Genomic DNA, 19,496 nt, shown 5'->3' on the forward strand with positions numbered 1-19,496 from the left:
TTTAGGCCCCAAATGTAGGTTTTGTAAAAAAAAAAAAGCTTTTAAATAAATTTTCATTTGCTTAAATTTCAAAAAATTAGAAATAATTTTTCTGTAGTGTTTGCAACTTAAAAGGTGCAAACTTGTGCTAGTGTTTGAAAATCTGCAACTTGAAAATTTTTAAATATTTATAATGTTAACAGTGTTTACATCACATAACACAGTAGTGAAGAATACAAATTGTATTTGGAAAGCAAATCCATTGAACAGTTCTACATTGCTGAAATTATTATGTGTAATTAACGAGTATTATTTGTTAAGCATCTGTGGTATGCTCAATGTTATGGTAAACAAAAATAATGTCAGTCCTTGCTGCAAGGACCTCATAGTTTAAAAGTCAGGCTCCTATAAGACAAAATTCATGAGGGGACCCAAAGAAAATTAAAACATTACACTGTTTTTCTTTCTCTGTTCTTCTCTTACATAATGGTGATGTAAAGAGGACATTTGGCTGATGCTGATTAGCATAGAGACGAGTGACAAGAGTGGCCTTGCCAAAGAAATTACAACCAAATTTTAAAAAGTATTTAGGCATCAAACTCCCATTGAAATCAATAGAAGTCAGGTGCCTAAAAGTCCCCTGTGAGCCTAAGTTTCTGCTGGTCAGCATTCACAAAGCTGCCTGAAGTCCCGATGCCACCATCCCCAGCTACCAAGCAGCTCGGTGTTCTAGCTCAAGCTGAAACTTTGGAGGCCCTGAAGCAGGATTCTCAGTGGAATGCCTATCTTGTCAACAGGGCACAATCCTGTAGGTGTTCTCTGAGCATGCCTAAAACTGGTCAGACCCTGAAGCAAGCAGCCTGGATACAGGCCACAAACGTAGCACACCACCCACCCATCCACCCAAACAACAGCCAAAAGCTCAGGGAAGTGTAGTGCAAGTGTAAGAGGTATCTCAACCATGAGAACAAGACAGATTCGGCTACAAGAGCATAGGCTACTTAAGCGGTAGACCTGGCTTAGGAGAAGGTTTATAGATGAAGATTCCAAGCAGAGGTAGGTGCCTACCTCTGGCCTGTGCATCAGGCCAGCTGTTTAAACACCCTAAGTCCCTCTCCCTGGCATTTCACTCCTGGCTAGTTTAGGCAACTCCCTAGTCAACGTGCTACCTTCTGAAGATCCCTTTCTTATGAGACCAACTCTTCCCACACATTGTATGGGGAGCCTAGGCTGCTAGTCCAGGGCTGAGGATTTCACTTGGTGTCAGGTGGAGCAACACCTAAATACCACTGAGGATGTGGGCTGAGGTTATTGTGGTGAATTGGGGAAAGCCATGAGGATTTGATTTAGATTATATAGGGCCCCTACTGAAGATATTTGTTAGCAAAGTTTTTAATTTGGGGATCTTGCTAGATTCCTAGCTGCTTTTAGATGATGACAGCAGCAGCATGTACTTCTGGCTCCTATTAGAAAGTCCAACCTTTCCTCTGTGACCTGCCTACTATAATCCATGGAACTAATCTTGTTATACAATAGCTCGGTGGTATACTGGAACGATTCCTGCACTGGTGTATGAATAGTCACAGATTGAAATCCCTGGCAGGTCTCTTGAATAAGTAATCAACATTCTTTGGCCTTTAAGCTTTTAATCATTAGGATACTTTACTGAGAAATGTGGTGCATTCTCTATCAGTTGACGTCTTTAAATCATGACTGGATGTCTTTCTAAACAATATGCTATCATCAGAAATTATGGCTTGATGCAGATATTTCTGAATGAAATTCTAAATCCTGTTAAACGTAAAACAGACTAGATGATCATAATGGTCCCTCCCAGCCTTGACAATCTATAGTTTTGCCAGGGTTAAAATGGATTATTGCAATGTCCTCCACATTGGGCCATAACTTAAATCCATGCATGAAACGAATTTGGTGCAGAGTCTGGCAATCTGCTTCTATAGCTGGTTATGCCACATTACAATCCCCTTTATAGGTACCTGCACCTTTCACCTGTTGGTTTACCAAGTTAAGGTGTTGATGCTGTATGAACCCTAGTGGCCTTAGTCCTGCTTTTGCCAGAGATGGCCTCTCATCCCATGGGGACTGGTGGCTGCTAGTAGGGGCACTAGACTTTGAAGCCTGCCCCGCATCTCGCTGCCCAGAAGTGGCCGTACAGCTTCCCTCTTGGTCTGTGTGTCCTGTGGGAGGGAGGTCAGGGCTCGGGGGAGACTGAGAGCAATGCCCAGGTGCGAGGGGGCGGAGCTGGGGGTACTCAGGTGCGGGGGGGGGGGGCTGTACAGCTGTATAGTGACCAGGGCCCCGAGACCCCCTAACAATAGCGGGCGGCGCCTGGCGGGCACGGCAGGAAGGTGTCGGCCGAGAGCCGAGCCCAGCCGGGCCTGGGGGCGGGAGCTGGGCGCGGCCCCTCCCCGAGCGCTGCTGCGGCCGCTGGCCGCTCCCCGCCGGTGTGGCTCGCTCCTCACCATGGTTGCAGCAGCACAAAGCCGCCAGCGCAGGAGGCCGCTCCCCCCCTGAGAGCCCGGCCCCGCCCGCGCCGAGCCAGCCACCTCCCCGCGCCCAGCCGGGAGCGCAGCCCCGCAGCCCCCGGCAGCCCGGATGGGAGGCGCCGGCGGGGATGCAGCAGCCGCGGAGCGGGACGGCGGAGCCCAGTAGAGTAGGAGCCGGGAGCCGCCGCCAGGCGCCAGGACCGCGGGAGCCCCCGGGCCGCTCTCCCCGCTGCCGGCCGGGCTTGTCCGGGCGGCGGCGCTGCTGAGTCCCGGCGTTTCACCCCAGCGGCCGCGAGCCCGGAGCCGGGCCGGAGCAGCGAGAGGCCGCGCCCGCCCCGCAGCGACAGGAGCCGGGACCCCGGCGGGACCGAGCCCCGCTCCCCAGCCGCGCGCCTTCGGGGCCGGGGCTCGGCGCAGCTTCCGACCCCACTCCGCACCCAGCAGGAGCCGCGGCCGGAGCCCAGGCAGGAGGCGGCGGGGCCAGGGCGCTCTAGCCCGGGGCAGAGAAGGGGCGAGATGGCGTCGTACGTGGATAACAGCTTCCGCCAGGCGGTGATGAAGAACCCGGCGGAGAGGAGCCCCCAGGTACCCCTTTGCTCCTCCCTCCCCTTGTTCCTCCCTCCCAGCGGCCCGGAGAGGAGCCCCCGGTACCCCCTGTCTGCCCCTGCTCCCTCTCTCCCGCGTATTGTCCCAGAGGGGAGCCCCCCGCGCCCGGGAGCTACCCCGTACAGTACCCTCCCAGGTATCTACTCACCGCTGCCCCGGAGAAGAGCCCCTACATCCTTTGTTTATTCTCTCCCCTTTCAAGAGGAGCCTAATCTCGGGTGCCTACCCCCATTTTTTCCCCTGTCCAAGAGCCCCAAGGTACAGACAGGCACGACTTGATCTATGCCCCCTGGGTACTGCACATAGGGGCAACAGGTAACTATTTCCCTATACGTGCTTCCAGGTACCAGAGTGCAGTTTTCCGTATTCACCCTCCACTCACCCCGACCAGAGCCCCCAGATAACGAGTCCTCCGTTCGCCAACATTTCCTATAGCTACTTCTTGTTTATCTCTTGTTTGTCTCTCACACATACCACAAACATATCTGTTTCCAGTACTCCTTTCTCTATCTGTAGTACGCTCACTAGCTAATCTGTTTTCAGACATCTCTAATCCCCTTTCCCACTCACGGGCTGGAGGAACAATCCTATTCACAACCAGCTCTAGTTTTAGGATTTCTCTTCCTCTTCCCCCCCCCCCCCGTAGTGTTATTACTTTTTGGGGGCTCACATCCCCTTAATCTGTCCTTCCATTCCCACCACCTCTATCTTTGCCTAAAATTGGGCAGAGAACCCATCTGTGTGGTCAGACAGCAGCAGAGGAGAAAGGGGGGGCACCTCTTTGGCTGTGAGTTTCATAAATCCTGAAAGCTGACTCTGTGGGAAACACTCAGATTTAGTAACTGCTGCTATGTTTTCCTCTCTTCCTTTTGAAAAGTCTTTGTTTTAAAAGAAAACACTATCGTGTTAATAGAAACTTTGAATACCGTAATGTGCATAGGAGTGCATGATACAACATAGTCACTGTTATACAAACTTTACTCAGCCAAAATATTGATGTATAGGATTGCTAGCTCATGGACAGAGAAAAAAATATTTTGAATACATTTTTTTTTCATATTGCACAACTGAGTGGCCTTTTATGTTGTTGGCCATTGATTAACTGAGGTTATGTATCTGTTCCCAATACAACACAAGTACAGTAGTTTAATTCTGGAATTGAATTAACTTTGTACATCTATAGCTCATTACAGCATTACTGGCCCATACATTTATCAGAGAGGTGAGTGTGGTATTTTTGGCAAATCTCTGCCTCCCAAAAATAGGGTGAAATTCTTGCACAGTAGTATGGGAGAAGGATTTTTGAAATACTTGAATCAGGCTTTACTTGGGGGTGGGGTTGTGTATGTATGGGATAAATAAAAATTGATGCAGTCATTTGCTCCTGCAGGATTGAAAGCACACAGGGCTTTATAAACATTAGAGACAGAAGGGGAAGAAAATGTGTAAAAATGTTTTGACTGTTAGTTGTTGTTTTTTTTGAATCACATCAAGGTGAGTGAGTTCTTTCTGCTTTGGAGTGGTGACTGGATGCTATTGCTGCCAACCATCTAAACACAAATAAGCTTTATGCTGATCCCTATGTCAAGCTGTAGTTCAGTAGCTAATGATTCAAGGAGTTACTTTGCTCATTAGTTGCAGTGCCATCTGTCCTGTTTTCTAAAGATTTGTCCTGTTTCTCTCAGATCTCAGCGTGTCCTGATCTTAGTGAGGGGCTTTATTTTTAATTACCATGGTTACTTATGATTTTGCCAGATTTCTGATTGGCTGTTGACATTTTAAATTGGGGGCGAGGAAAGAACTTTGACTTTTTAGGCAGCATCCAGAATTCCTTCCTCCTACTTCAGATAAGTCATTGTGGATACACTATTTTTCATCCTGGTGTTTGTGACAGTTAGATCACATATGGAAAAGTATGGCACATATGTATATGTATCACAGTTAGAAAAGATGCTCCTGCTTTTATGAAAAAACATAAAGAAAATTATTTCATTCTAGAACAAATTCCTTTTATTATGTTGAAGCTAAAGTTGTGTTCCTGTGTCCTTGCTTGACCTTTCCAAATGTCTATTATAGTACTTGCCATAAATGTTGGCACCAGTATGAAACCCTCTAGGTATCAGTAGCACATAGTTACTGAAAAGTTAGATTTGGAGACAGAGTGCTGTTATTTCAGAAGGATACTATTTGTTAACGTAGCAAGATCCCTTGTTCTGGGAGAATCTTAAATTCCAGTAATGGGAGTCAGACAGGGATGTCAGAGATCTTGGGAGAAGATTATAAAAAGACTGTCAGTTGGTCAGCAGCAGGGATATTGGCAGTTGCTCAGAAATCAGTCGGTCAGGTAGTGGGCCTTCAAACCAGCCTGTGAGAGAGAAAACTTCCACTGTGACAGTTGTATATCTGTGCCAAATAAAGTGAACTGTTAAACTTTCCTGTGTCCCTGCCAATCTGTTTAAAAAAAAAAAAAAGAAATGACGCAGTGAAGACACTAGCATGAATGCAGGGGGTAGAGCCAATGTGAAAAAAAAGCGTAGAAAGCTAAATCCAGAACACCAGGATTGTATTAACACTGCAAAACTTCAAATATCAGTACACCAAAAGCCTACTGTAGCAGTATACACAGAAAGAAACCCTAAATCCATTAGGCTCTGACTGGCCAAAATAGTCAACAAATAAGACCAGATCTGTGGGAAACATGCTGCATTGGCAGTGCTGGAAGTCTTTGAGGCTTGTGATCAAATGTGCTTATTATTGCTTCTGGGGAGAAGGCTCGAAAGAGGAAAATTCCTTTGTTTTTTAGAATGTTTAATGTATATATATTTTTTGAGATTTAGATGTTTAAACTCATTTTCTTTAACAGTAGTTGTGAGGGAAAGGCTTGTATTTTGAAAATATACATCTTCATTTTCATCTGTGTTTTTCTGAATTGAGTGGATTGAGCTTTTTATTTTTTTTTAAATCATTTAAATTTCCTTTTTCTTTCTGAGAAGGAATTACTTCAGTTTAATCTTAGGGCAGACACTGTGGTGGTGAGTAAGCTTCTTTCTTAAATACTTTGCAGTTAACAAGCAAAACTTTGAAAAGCAGTATTTTTATCAAGCCATAAAGGCCCTGGTCTTTTGCTTTTTGTCTTCCCTAAATAATAAGCCAGATTTTCCCAGAAAGGTAGTCATTTCATTTTGTTTTGAGGAATCTTCAGATATCCTTAAGTGGCATGATTCTGACTGTTACGAAAAAGGGTTGGGAGGAGAATGTATACTCTTATATTGACAGAAATGTGCATGTAAGAGAATGTGCATAGTCAAGGAAGCATCTGTTGGTCATGTTTCTTTGTTCCCTTCACTGCTTATTGAATATATTTGTGTTTTAACAAGCACTTTCTCTATATGTGACCAGCTTCTCATCCTTATTCTGTGACGTCTGTAATTCTGCATTTGACAGTGTTTTGCCCTCAATTGTGATGTAAATTTACTGTAATGACTTCATTGTGAGTTGAAATGAGAACAGAGGACTGACTGCAGGATAGCAAGCCCTTGTTTGAATACACAGCTTTGATAACTATTAAATATGATTAAAATACGAAGGGGAGGAATCAGTGAAATCTTGTTAGAACTTTTTCCCAGTGCAGAAGTCCTTTTCTAATTTGGACAGATTTTACAAGGTCCTCTCAGAGCATTGCTTCAGAGATTATTGCAGAAAAATCTTTCACTTAATATTGTGCGGGAGTGTCCTTGTTTACACAGTGGGTATTGAAAGCCTACCTGAACTATTCTAGTCAATGGAGCGTTGTATACTAGTTCACAAAAAAGCTTAGAAAATAATAAAACCCAAAATGCATATGGCCAGTTATTTTACATGTGCATTATTCATTGTGTGTATTGTATAACAGAACTCTTCCCTTATGTAATTGCTTTATTAAGCTATTCATGTTGTTTTCTTTGAAGGCTTAAATAGATAGTTTGGTCACCAAACAAGTTAGTTAAACCTCTAAATGTTAATGAATTACAAACAGATTTATGCCCCCAAGCTTTATGTAATGAAGTGATTTTTTTTCAAAACTCTTTTTATATTTGTAGTTAAGTAAAAATAGTTGAGTGAAATATTATGCTGTCTGCAGCTTACTGTGAAGAATAAAAGTCCTCTTTAAAAAGAACTTGAAACCTAAACTACTTGCTTTTTACATTACCATTTCTATATGATACATGAATTGATGAGTTGAGTGGTCAGATGTAAATTGTTAATTTTTGCATAATTGTACTTAAATCACCTACAGTAAGATTAGAGCTGTGGGAAGAACTTGATACAAATAGTTCCTAGACCCATTGACAAGTTGCTAAAGCACTCTTTTGGAATTTGTCAGTCTGGTAGGTTCAACAAATTCAGTACTAGAATAATTAGTAGCAGAGGAGTGGCATTAGCAATATGCTTTATGTTGAAAGGGGAGGGCTATCTAGTTACCCATAGCTCAATACCAGTGACATCTGTTAATGTCAGAGTACCTCAAGAGAGGATGCCTCTGTTTGGCAGATATTCCATTGCCAAGTATTTGAGAGAAACAATGGTTTAACTATAGGAGGTACCTATATTTGTTCCAATTAAATTTTCAGCTTGTTCTCCAGTAGCATTGTTTCTGGAATACAGCATTCTGTTATCTGGTAACTGATGAAAGAGTTTAATTGTGTGAGAACTCATTAATAGAGGACAGGCATGAACATTCACTTCTTGATCTAGCATTATGTTGCTGAATCATTCCAAATGAGTGTAAAGCTGTTTGTAGTGCTACATGGTCATAGAAAACAAGTGTTTCAAATGGTACTGTATATGGTGCTTGGTTAAAAGGACCAAGGTCAGATATATTTTTAAAATGCAGATCTCCTAGCCATCTTACAAATGCATTTGAAGATTAAAACTAATTTTTTAAAAAAGCATTTTTTATTTTGCTGTCTACTTTTTGCATTTAGCTTGGACAATAACAATATGCAAGTACAACTGTTTAGTTAATTTCTAGTTAATTTTGCTTTCAGGTTCTTCTGCACTAGCAACATGCTGTGAAGTTTGGGTTGCAAATATCTTAGGAGAATGTTTACGTTAAAATATATAATGTATTTTTAACCATCTTTTAATGCACTTGGGCAGTTGGAAATGAAGAGAGCCAGCATAATGAGCAGCAATGTAACGTTTGCAATTTGGGAACCCCTAATCTAAGACATTAAGTGTAGCACTTCTCTTTCAGAATAAAAATGCAGAGTAATTTGTAAAAAGGAAAAAAAGATAAACTATAATTGACATAAATATTTATAACATGAGTATCTTTAGTCCTGGCGCAATGAAACAGAGATCCCATTCTTATTCAGCCTGGCCTGATGCACTTGCAAACTTCAGTCCTGTCCAGTGGAAGAATGAGAAATGCAGTGGTTTCACTTACATGATATGTACTTCAAAATCTCTGAACTGGATACAATAAAACTAAAGCAAAAAAAGCTTGTTTATAAAGATTTCTGGGCTTATACTTCATGCCACTCTGAAACTAGTAAAAAGTTAATATATCAAATAAAATATTCTTTCAATAAATGGCTTTTGTCAACTTTTAGTAATAGTGGCAGTTGTAACTAAAATTTGTGAGATTATTAGCTCTTTGATATTTGGGCTTGGTTGGCAGGGCTTGAAAAACTTGTCATGCACTTGCTTGCTGAAGGACTAAACCACCTAGACAAAGGTGGTGATTTTTATTGTATTTTATTAGACCCCAGAGGGACAGTAACTGGCCCTGTTGAGCTAACTGGTATTCAAATTCATGGGAAGATGCAGTCCTTGTCCTGAAGTGCTTAGAATTAAATTTAAGACAAGACCTAATAAGTGGGTGTAATAAATACGAGGAAGGGGAGGATAAGGAGAATAGTGATAAGGTTACATAGGTTAGCTATGTGCACAACTTGATGATTCCAAGACATTTCTTATAGGCAGAGCTGGTAGCAATGTCTGTAGTTAAGATTGTCTTACACTTCCACTTCCATTACATGTTAACTGCTCTGAAAATTGTGTTGGGGGAAAAATAGGTAGCTCTTGTCAATGTAATGTTTTCCCCCAAGTTTCTTTGAAAAGTCCTAGCATCTCAAGGGTGTGAGACAGCTTTTTGAAGTTTCGCAAGAGGGTGTTCCTTGGGATAGGAGAAGTGGTTAGTGCTGCTTGTGGTCTCTGAAAATCACCAGTTGCAAATGTTCAGAGCTAGTTAAAAGTTGGCTGCTAAATCCCGGAACACCCCACCTGCTCTGAGCAAGTGTCAGCCCCCAATTCCTCCTTACGTGATAACCACAGTGTGCATGCTCCCAGGCACAGAACAAGACCTCTGGAAGAGTAGTGGGGGGTGGGGCAAGGCAGGGGTTAAAGTAAAAAAAAAAATCTGAGGCCACGTCTACACTACTACTTATGTTGGCAAAACTTATGATGTTCAGGGGCGTGGGGGAAAAAACAACACACCGGCATAAGTGGTAGTTTGTATAGCGCTATATCGGCTTGAATGTGTTAAGGTTGCAAAGACAACCAGTCAAAAGTTAGGAAATCCTGCCCCCTTACGTGTATACAAGATGATAGTCTTTAAGTACATGATGGCATATTATGATTCGTGCCTTATCGAGTGTATAGGTAGGTAGTGCCCAGTAAATGAGGCAATGGTTTAGTATGTGTTTTTTATACCTACCATTCAATGTCTGACCCAATGTGTTACTTAGGGCACACTGTTCAAAGCCTGCACTGAATATGCAATTTTTATTTGTGGGTTTTTGTGTTATGTGATGGTAGCATCTGAGTGCCTCATAAACACTAATGAATTTATTTTCACAAAACCTCAGTGAGGCAGTGATATATTGATTATCACTATTTTACAGATAGACAACAGAGACAGAAATATTAAGGCCAAAACTTGCAAAAGCGTACACTAATTTCATGTGCCTTCATGATTGGGTGCTGAGCATCTGCAGTTCCATTTGACTTCAGAAGCAGTTGCCAGTGTTCAGCTCTTCAGAAAATTGGCCAGCAGGTATCTCAAATTGGGTTCCCAGAAAATGAGAATACAGTTAGTAGCCAACATCATACAGAAGTCTCTGGCAGACCAGTGATAAAAGCCAGTTTTCTTGAGGTCCCAGTCCAGAGCCCTACCACAAAACAATCCTTTTTCCTGCGGTCCTCTGCACCCTTAAACTTTCCCATTGAATGGGACATGGGTCCTGTAGAAAAAAGTTGCATGTGATCTTGAAATCAAAGATTGTCATGTGTACACATGAGGGCAGAACCAAGTTTATATAACCAACCTTAGTAATGGTATTTGCCAACTTCAGAATATTTGACATTGTAGCTTTAACAGTGTCATTTTTAAGTGTTTTTTTTTTCCCCCATGGAATTTTGAGTTTTTAAAAAATAAATCTTGAGAAATGGACATTCCACCCAGTGCAACTACAGCAACCCCACATATATAGCAACCCCTCATATACACATCACAAACTGCAGTTTGAGCTAAAGGAGAATCTCCATTAGCTAAGACAGTAGTGAGCTGTTGTCCTTTATTTGTCCCGGTCAATGGAGGACGTAGTGCACGCTTTAAGTAGCCTACTAGCAAATGTTTGCCAGATAGCAGTAGAATCCTAGGAATCAGGATTATAGGGTTTTATTGATGGCTGTGGAGAAAGATGTGTGGTCTAGTGATTAAAGCAAGGGACTAAGAGTAAAATCCTAGGTGCCAGTTGCTTAGTGATGCTTTGCATATTTATATAGTGATATTCATCTGTAAGACTCAAAGCACTTTGTGAACATGGGTACACTGGAGCAGTTCAGTTTTTCAGACACAATAGTCACACACACATTCATTCTGAGAGGCAGTATGTAATTGAATGGATGAGTCTTGGGCTTTATTTTCTGTCCTACCCAGCATGATCTTGTGAAAAAATTTCAGATTTAGTTAACTTATACACCTCTACCTTGATATAACGCGACCCGATATAACACAAATTCAGATATAACGTGGTAAAGCAGTGCTCCGGGGGGGCGGGGCTGCGCACTCCGGTGGATCAAAGCAAGTTCGATATAACGCGGTTTCACCTATAACATGGTAAGATTTTTTGGCTCCTGAGGACAGCGTTATATCTAGGTAGAGGTGTATATAAAATGGAGGGGGGAAATACCGAAGGAAGTAGGAAAATATGGGTGAGGCCTTGCCCAAGACGGGTTGTGGTGTACCAACATTACTATTCTTTGTAACACTAGTCTTCTTTGAGAAGGTAACAGATGATTTCAGTAAGGCATTTGATACGGTTCCACATGGGGAAATATTAGCTAAATTGGAAAAGATGGGGATCAATATGAAAATTGAAAGGTGGATAAGGAACTGGTTAAAGGGGAGACTACAACTGGTCATACTGAAAGGTGAACTGTCAGGCTCGGAGGAGGTTACTAGTGGAGTTCCTCAGGGATCGGTTTTGGGACCAATCTTATTTAATCTTTTTATTACTGACCTTGGCACAAAAAGTGAGAATGTGCTAATAAAGTTTGCAGATGACACGAAGCTGGGAGGTATTGCCAATACAGAGAGGGACTGGGATATCCTACAGGAAGATCTGGATGACCTTGTAAACTGGAGTAATAGTAATAGGATGAAATTTAATAGTGAAAAGTGCAAGGTCATGCATTTAGGGATTAATAACAAGAATTTTTGTTATAAACTGGGGACACATCTCTTGGAAGTAACAGAGGAAGAGAAGGACCTCGGAGTATTGGTTGATCACAGGATGACTATGAGCTGCCAATGTGATATGACTGTGAAAAAAGCTAATGCGGTCTTGGGATGCATCAAGTGAGGTATTTCCAGCAGAGATAAGGAGGTGTTAGTACTGTTATACAAGGCACTGGTGAGACCTCATCTGGAATATTGTGTGCAGTTTTGGTCTCCCATGTTTAAGAAGGATGAATTCAAACTGGAACAGGTACAGAGAAGGGCTACTAGGATGACCCGAGGAATGGAAAACCTGTCTTATGAAAGGAGACTGAAAGAGCTTGGCTTGTTTAGCCTAACCAAAAGAAGGCTGAGGGGAGATATGATTGCTCTCGATAAATATATCAGAGGGATAAATACCAGGGAGGGAGAGGAATTATTTAAGCTCAGTACCAATGTGGACACAAGAACAAATGGATATAAACTGGCCATCAGGCAGTTTAGACTTGAAATTAGACGAAGGTTTCTAACCATCAGAGGAGTGAAGTTCTGGAATAGCCTTCCAAGGGGAGCAGTGGAGGCAAAAGACACATCTGGCTTCAAGACTGTGAGACAGGCTACACTTGTAGCTGTACAGCGCTGTAAGGTAAACCTGTCTTCGTACAGCTGAGTAGGGAAAAGCGCTGCAGTCTGTCCACACTGACAGCTGCCAGCGCAGTGGTGTGGCCACACTTGCAACATTTGCAGCTGTGTTGGGAGCGGTGCATTATGGGCAGCTATCCCAGCATTCATGTGGCTGCAACGTGCTTTTCAAAACGGGGGGGTGGGGTGGAGTGTGACAGGGAGTGTGGGGGGACAGAGAGTGCTTTTTGGAGCATGTCAGCTCTCTATTTTGCAAGTTCCGAACTCCCGGCCCCCTGCTCATTCATTCACTCACTCAAAGCAAGCTGCAAACTGTTTGTTTTTCTCTGTGGTAAGAGCTTTGAAACCGGCACTTCCGCATTCCTGCAGCCGGTCACAACAATGGAGAGGATTGGCCACTTGACAAGGTGATTAGTACAGCGCTGCAAGCCGTTTACACTCACACCTGAGAGTCGTAGCCACTCCGCTGCAGCTGTTATTCCTCTCGGCGATGTGGAGTACCTGCAGCGGTGTACCCAGGGAGATACAGCGCTGCAAGTGCCCTGCCAGTGTGGACAGGGAGTGAGTTACAGTGCTGGGGGAGGCTTTACAGCGCTGTAACTTGCAAGTGTAGCCAAGGCCTAAGCTCGATAAGTTTATGGAAGGGATGGTATGATGAGATAGTCAAAGATCAATTAATTGCCAAAATTAGGCTATTAGCGGTAAATATGCCCAATGGCCTGTGATGGGACACTAGATAGGGTGGAATCTGAGTTACTACAGAGAATTCTTTCCTGGGTGTCTGGCTGGTGAGTCTTGCCCACATGCGCAGGGTTTAGCTGATTGCCATATTTGGGGTCGGGAACGAATTTTCCTCCAGGGCAGATTGGCAGAAGCCCTGGGGGTTTTTCACCTTCCTCTGCAGCATGGGTCACTTGCTGGAGGAGTCTCTGCACCTTGAAGTCTTTAAACCACAAGTTGAGGACTTCAGTAGCTCAGACATAGGTCAGGGGTTTGTTACAGGAGTGAGTGGGTGAGATTCTGTGGCCTGTGTTGTGCAGGAGGTCAGACTAGAAGATCATAATGCTCCCTTCTGACCTTAAAGTTTATGAGTGGAAGAGAAGGTTAGAACTCATGGTCCTCCTATCTCCTAGCTTGGTATATGAAAATTCCCTTAGGATACTCTGAAGGAATGTTGCCACCATCATTCCAGCTTGAACTGTAACTGCATTTATTGGGGATGGAGGCTGTGTGGTCTGGGAGTATGCGCTGCATAGTTGGAATACTCAAAATGAAGAATTAGTGTCTAAATTCTATGGCATACATAAAATGGTGATTTTCGTCTGGCTTACAACTTGGCCAAATTTGAACATAATGTTATAGGAAACATCGCATCTCAGGGCTGTCTGCCTGCCAGACTTCAGCTTCCTACTTCAAACCTCTCAGGAGACCAAAAGTGTTGTTTTAAAAAAAAATTGTCAAAACGACCTATTTTTCACTAACATTGCTCTTGGAAATGACTAAACCACTCTTGCTCAAAGCATCCCCCCCCAAAATCAACCTGAGACAGAGACCAAGCATTCAAAACCTCCCCTCCCCAATGGTTAGTTTGACAAAACTAGAAGTGAAAACCAAGTTTTAATGGAAAATGTTAGAACAACCTTAATTATAAATGTCTACTCTGCCTATAATGACCCACACTGGCCCTTTATTTCACTTGGTCATTTCCTGCAAGAATCATAGGAGTAAGCTTGTCTTAAAGTCACTCCTCTACATCAAATACTTCATTAGACTAGTTCAAGGAGAGTGTTCAATGCATAATAGTCAGCATGGAAGAACATGGGAAGGTTTTTATAGGACCCATGAACAAAAAGGTGGCTGAGGCTGGTATCGGGGGTCTGGGGGAAGTGTTCAAAAAGATAGAGCATTTGTGCAGCATCCCATATGATGGGGCCTCAACTCGGATGGTGGATTGACAAGACTACTCAAAATATCAACAGGGTCTTGCATAGAAGAGGAGGGAGCTAGAAGTGGTCTACCAGGGGTTGGGATTGTGGGTGTGAATTAGTGAAGAGGGGAAGTTAGTGTTGGTTGACCAGGAAGTTGATGGAAGTGAAAGAGAGAATGAACTTGTAGCAGAGCATGGTTGTGGTACTTTTTCCAGAGGGTTTCACTGGCATGTGAAAGAGAGTTGCAGGGGAGGAAGACAAGTGTGGGGGTCAGATAGATTTTTGAAGAGGTCCAGGGTGATGGAGATTGTGGAGCAGGAGGAATCAGCAATTGGGTCAACAGAGCTCAAGAAAAGAGATGGTCCAGAGTGGCAAAAGTCATTGCTATGAATGGGTTAGAGACTGGAGAGGCATGAGGTGCACATGTGGAAAATCTGATAGGAAAATGCTTGGATGGGTTAGGAGTGTGGGTGGGTGGCGAGGAGAGCAGAGTTGGAGGTATTTGTTCAGAGTAGGAAGTGGAGGTTGGAATTGGAATGGGAAAGAAGCAGCCTTTTGGGGGGGATAAACTAGAACAAATATAAAATACCTCTAGTGGGATCTTGAGACAGCAGTCTGCTGAAAAGTCTAATTCCTTCCTGGTATGTTATTCCTAGTTGGTGAGTGCAGTCCTTGGACATGCTTGGGGGTTTTATCTTCAGCATCAGCCACTATCAACATGGCTATTAGGTGTCTTATAAACTTGAAACTCTATGCCTTCATATCTTCTGGAAGGGAGAAAGAGCCTTTCTTTTGCCTCATCTGTCCTTCAGAGCTTCCTGACTGCTGTGAGGAGGTTGGGATTCAGTTATTCTGCCAATTTGTCTTTTGGTGTGGTCCTCTGCTATGAGTAGTGGTCCAGTTCATTCCTCTACTGATAGTTTTCCCCAAGCTGCAGCAATATGAAATGAACACAATTCTTGATAGTTTCACTGCTGCCCATAGGGCACTCAGTAGCAGCAATGAACTTTACTTTTCTTCTTCTTGTTAAAGCTATGAGCAGCATCAGCATGACAGAGGAGCTGTCAGTAGACTCAGACACATCTAAAGTTAGCAGTAAGAAACTTTTGAAACCCAGCTTCCCTTCCTGCTCTTGCACTGATCTCTAATATAGGTAGCCTCAGGAGCGAGCAGTTTGTATTTACCAGGCTACAAGCCCAGGAAGCAGCTCATCAGTCCAAGCTTTTTATGTTTGCTATCTCAACTTGCATCTCAGATTTCGGAGCATGTGTCCCTACCCACAGAAGTGGCAATGAACACCCCCATCCCTCCAAACAGCATGAAACCTTCTGTTGAGCAAGGAGAATGAGTGAACAACCAGTAGAAGGGAAACCTGAGTAAAAAGGGAGAGAAAACAAGACCGGAGTGATGATGGGACAGGAGAAGAGAGAACTGCAGCACAAAAAGGTTGTAGTAGTACCATTGTATTACTGAGACACCAGTTGGAATCTCAATATCAAGACTCATGCTGGAATGATAAATTTGTAGTAGTAGTGGAAAAATCAGTTATGGGCAGAAGAAATTACCAGTTTTCATGCCTGTCTGCTGATCGAACTAGCAATGGGGAAAAATCATAATCTGTTTTAACATTTTTTTGCTCACTGTGGGAATAAAATTGAAGCTTGATACTAGTAAATGGCATAATGCTTACTGCAGCACACTTTTGTATGGTTTTTTCCCCCTCCATTGACAAACATCAGCTCTTGATATTTGTTATGAATCTTTTTTTTTAAAGTGTATGTAGGCTTCTGTACCAAACGTTACCTAGCAAGTACATTTATTCATCTGCTTAGAATAGCTTTAAATCCTTTTTCAGAAAAGGTAGTCTTCTAAGCCTATTATAAAATCCAGTGGATGAACTGGTTGTAACAACTACTGTTCTCAACTTCCAGAACTCTTAAAAGTTGTCTGCTCAGGTGAATTATTGGTAAGTGATCTCTGCTCATTTTACCAGTGGCTTGGTCCCTATAATTTAGGTTTTCATAACTCACTTTTCTAGGGTAAAAGTGCAACTCTCTGTTAAGTTGATAGCTCTTAAAGCCATCATACATACACTGAACAGTCATTGTAAGAACTTAAAATTACTTTTAATAAGATAAATCATTTTCTGTAATAATATATAGTATCTTGTCCCTGAGAGAAAATTATTGCAAACATGAAAATAATTTTTATTTACTCTTGGTTGCACTTGGGAACTCTTTCCTATAGAAGACATCCCCATTTTGGTACGTTACTAGCGTAAGAAAAGTTCTGTTAATGATTTTTAATCATCTAGAACTAGATGTTAATTCATGGCAAGGGAGTAGAAATAGTCTTTGAAAATGGAAGTTGAGTATGCAAACCATATGTATTCTTAAGTTTGTATCATGGCCATGAATTTTTACTATAATTTACTTTTTGTTTTAATATTCTAGGTTTTTAAAAAGTATTTATAATATTGCATGTTAATAACATTGAAATGGGAAGTGGAGGACCATTTGTCCTTTGAAGTTCTAGAGGCCAAAAGTTCTTGTCACCTACCCATTTTGTCTACCCTATGTTTCAAACTGTTTCAGACATCCTGAATGTGAACTGATTAATGCTACCTTCTCAACCATAAGTGATGGAAATTTGCTTTTAAAAAAATGAAAGCTTGTATTCTGCAGAATCTGTGTGTGTTGTCATGTCATATGCTCTTGTCAAAAATGCCAGTTGTATAACTGCATAACTGAAAAATATAATTCTATAACTTTCTCATTTTAGAATTTTGGGAAATGTACATGTGTAAAAAATGAAAATGAATTCATGTATCTTCAAAAAGTTTACAATAAATCAATGTTCAGATGTACAGTAAATGATTAATAAATTATTGGGAACTTTTTTACAATGTAAAAATTGGGGACTCTTCGTCTGTCATGTAAATAATTCTGAACCTACATCTTTAGAAATATGATAAAAATCTACTATACAAATTCAGGTCAGTAGTTTCATCTAAGAAGTTGGGTGTGTGTGTATTTTTGTCATTATAATGCAATTCTGGTTATGCCCTTAACTATGGATGGGTGATGGGTGCCTCTTTAGCATAATGTCTTAGCCTGATTCAGCTGTTCCTGCCCAGGTAAAATTTCAGTTGACTTTACAGGAAACTTCCTCACAAAAGAACTGAAGGACCAGATGACTAGATGGTAATGCAATTGTGGTTTTTTTAGAGTGAGGATAAAATATATATTTTTACCATCTCTTCACAGAAAATATAAACAGTGGTCAATATAGTCTGAAAGTGCCGTTCCCAAACATAGCCTGAGCAGAGTGAAAGTGACTTGATGAATGGCAATTTCACTGCTGCCCAAAGCGTTCTGAACAGCAATAGTAATGATGAATAGTCTCTCTTTAATTTCACTTTTTCATTGAACAAATCATTAGAGAAGAGTGCACTCAAAGCAAATTCATTTTTGTATTTTCAGGAGGATAAACTTATGTTTTCTTAAGAATCATCTAGTCCATCAGTGTTTGAACCAACTGTCATGATGGGTGGAAAGCAAGGAAACTTGGTTTGCAATATATTTTTGAGTCAGAAGGCACCCATGTGCACTAATGATGGGCATCTAATAAATACTTGTAGTAATTCTATATGATTTTAATATAGTATAATCTATACTGTGTTAGAAGGTCTATGATAGACATCTATTGACACTGATTAAAATAATTAAAATATGTAATGTGTAGGCATACTAGAGTTGTGTATATCTCATAGCCAAGTCCTTGATCATTTTAGTGTTTACAGGTATTTTTAAAAATAGAAAAGTAGTACACCTCTACCCCGATATAACGCTGTCCTCTGGAGCCAAAAAATCTTACTGCGTTATAGGTGAAACGGCGTTATATCGAACTTGCTTTGATCCGCCGGAGTGCGTAGCCCCGCCCCCCCGAGCGCTGCTTTACCGTGTTATATCCGAATTCATGTTATATCAGGTCGTGTTATATCGGGGTAGAGGTGTAGTAGTAAGTTGGAAGCTTTGTTTTGTAAATGTACCACATAACGTCTTTTGAAGGCTGTGCTAAAGGGGGCAAAAAGATCCTGTTCCCCAATGGGAATTCCATAGCTAAATGGTCTCCCTATTTGTTCTGTTGTCTCTACATATTCTTTCCTTGTATTTTTCTTTCTGAAGTAGCAGCATATCATCTTGAAAAGAAGTCTCTCTCACTTTGAAACTAAAAGGCTATAGTTCAGACTTTGATTTTGAAGACTAATTGTAGCTGTTCAGTTTTAAAATAGCCCTGAAGACCAAAACAAAGACTGGGGGGCGGGGGGGGGAATGAGCTACTGTGAATATTTGAAGTCCTATTGTCCATTATTCTTAGTGAAGAAGGAATGTTATGTGCAGATGATGAAATATATGGGAAGATTAATAGATTTTGGGAGGTAGCAAGTTAGTATACCTTTCTTGTAGTTCTCTAAAAGTAGCTGTTACAATGAAGGGCCAAAGCTGCTATAGTATGGCATTATTTTTTCAGAAGCATTTTGTCCTTGAAAAATCTGTTTTTCAGCTAAATGAAAATAGTGTAATTTGAGTGAAATATTGCAAGATTGCTTATTGTTGAGGAATTTCATAAAACTTGGAGAGGGCTTACAAATGAAGTAAATATAAATATGGAGGATGTGAGTATTATTACAGAAGACATATGTCAGAGTTCTCAGACATACAAATATACTGTACATGCTTGTCTGAGAATTACTGTTGTGGAAGGAATTTTTGTAATGGGTATTAGTTCTAACTTCTTCTCTCATCAGGATCCAGCATTGGTGAGAGAGAGACTGAGAAGTAGGTAGCAGTATCTTGGCATATAGCGTGTTGGGTGGATCTGGTATCTGTGTAATGACATCACAAGTGAATGATACTTTTCTGTGCCAGATTGGACCTTGTCTGATATCATCTGCTCCCTCACTACTCTGTTCTGCAATAAGTGAAAAACAGCTACTTGCAGTGCAGGGGTGAGAAAAGTGGCATTCTGGAGAGCATTTTGAGGGACACAGACTTAAAGTGTAATTTGATTTTTATTGGCATGCAAACAGAATTAACATGCAAATAACGACACATGTTGATTAAGGGA

General features: G+C 41.7%; 1 protein-coding gene across 2 annotated transcripts in view; it reads left to right on the forward strand.

Annotated features, from left to right (window-relative positions):
- The first annotated feature begins 3,002 nt into the window (after nucleotides 1–3,002).
- RAPGEF2 (Rap guanine nucleotide exchange factor 2) overlaps nucleotides 3,003–19,496 on the forward strand; it is a 331,016-nt gene continuing 314,522 nt past the window's right edge. For both annotated transcript variants that reach the window (XM_065405517.1, XM_065405518.1), the window contains exon 1: nucleotides 3,003–3,071. In XM_065405517.1, the coding sequence (XP_065261589.1) occupies nucleotides 3,003–3,071 (69 nt within the window). The remainder of the gene's footprint in view (nucleotides 3,072–19,496) is intronic.

This window comes from Emys orbicularis, chromosome 5, assembly GCF_028017835.1.
Source record: "Emys orbicularis isolate rEmyOrb1 chromosome 5, rEmyOrb1.hap1, whole genome shotgun sequence".
Classification (NCBI taxonomy): domain Eukaryota; kingdom Metazoa; phylum Chordata; order Testudines; family Emydidae; genus Emys; species Emys orbicularis.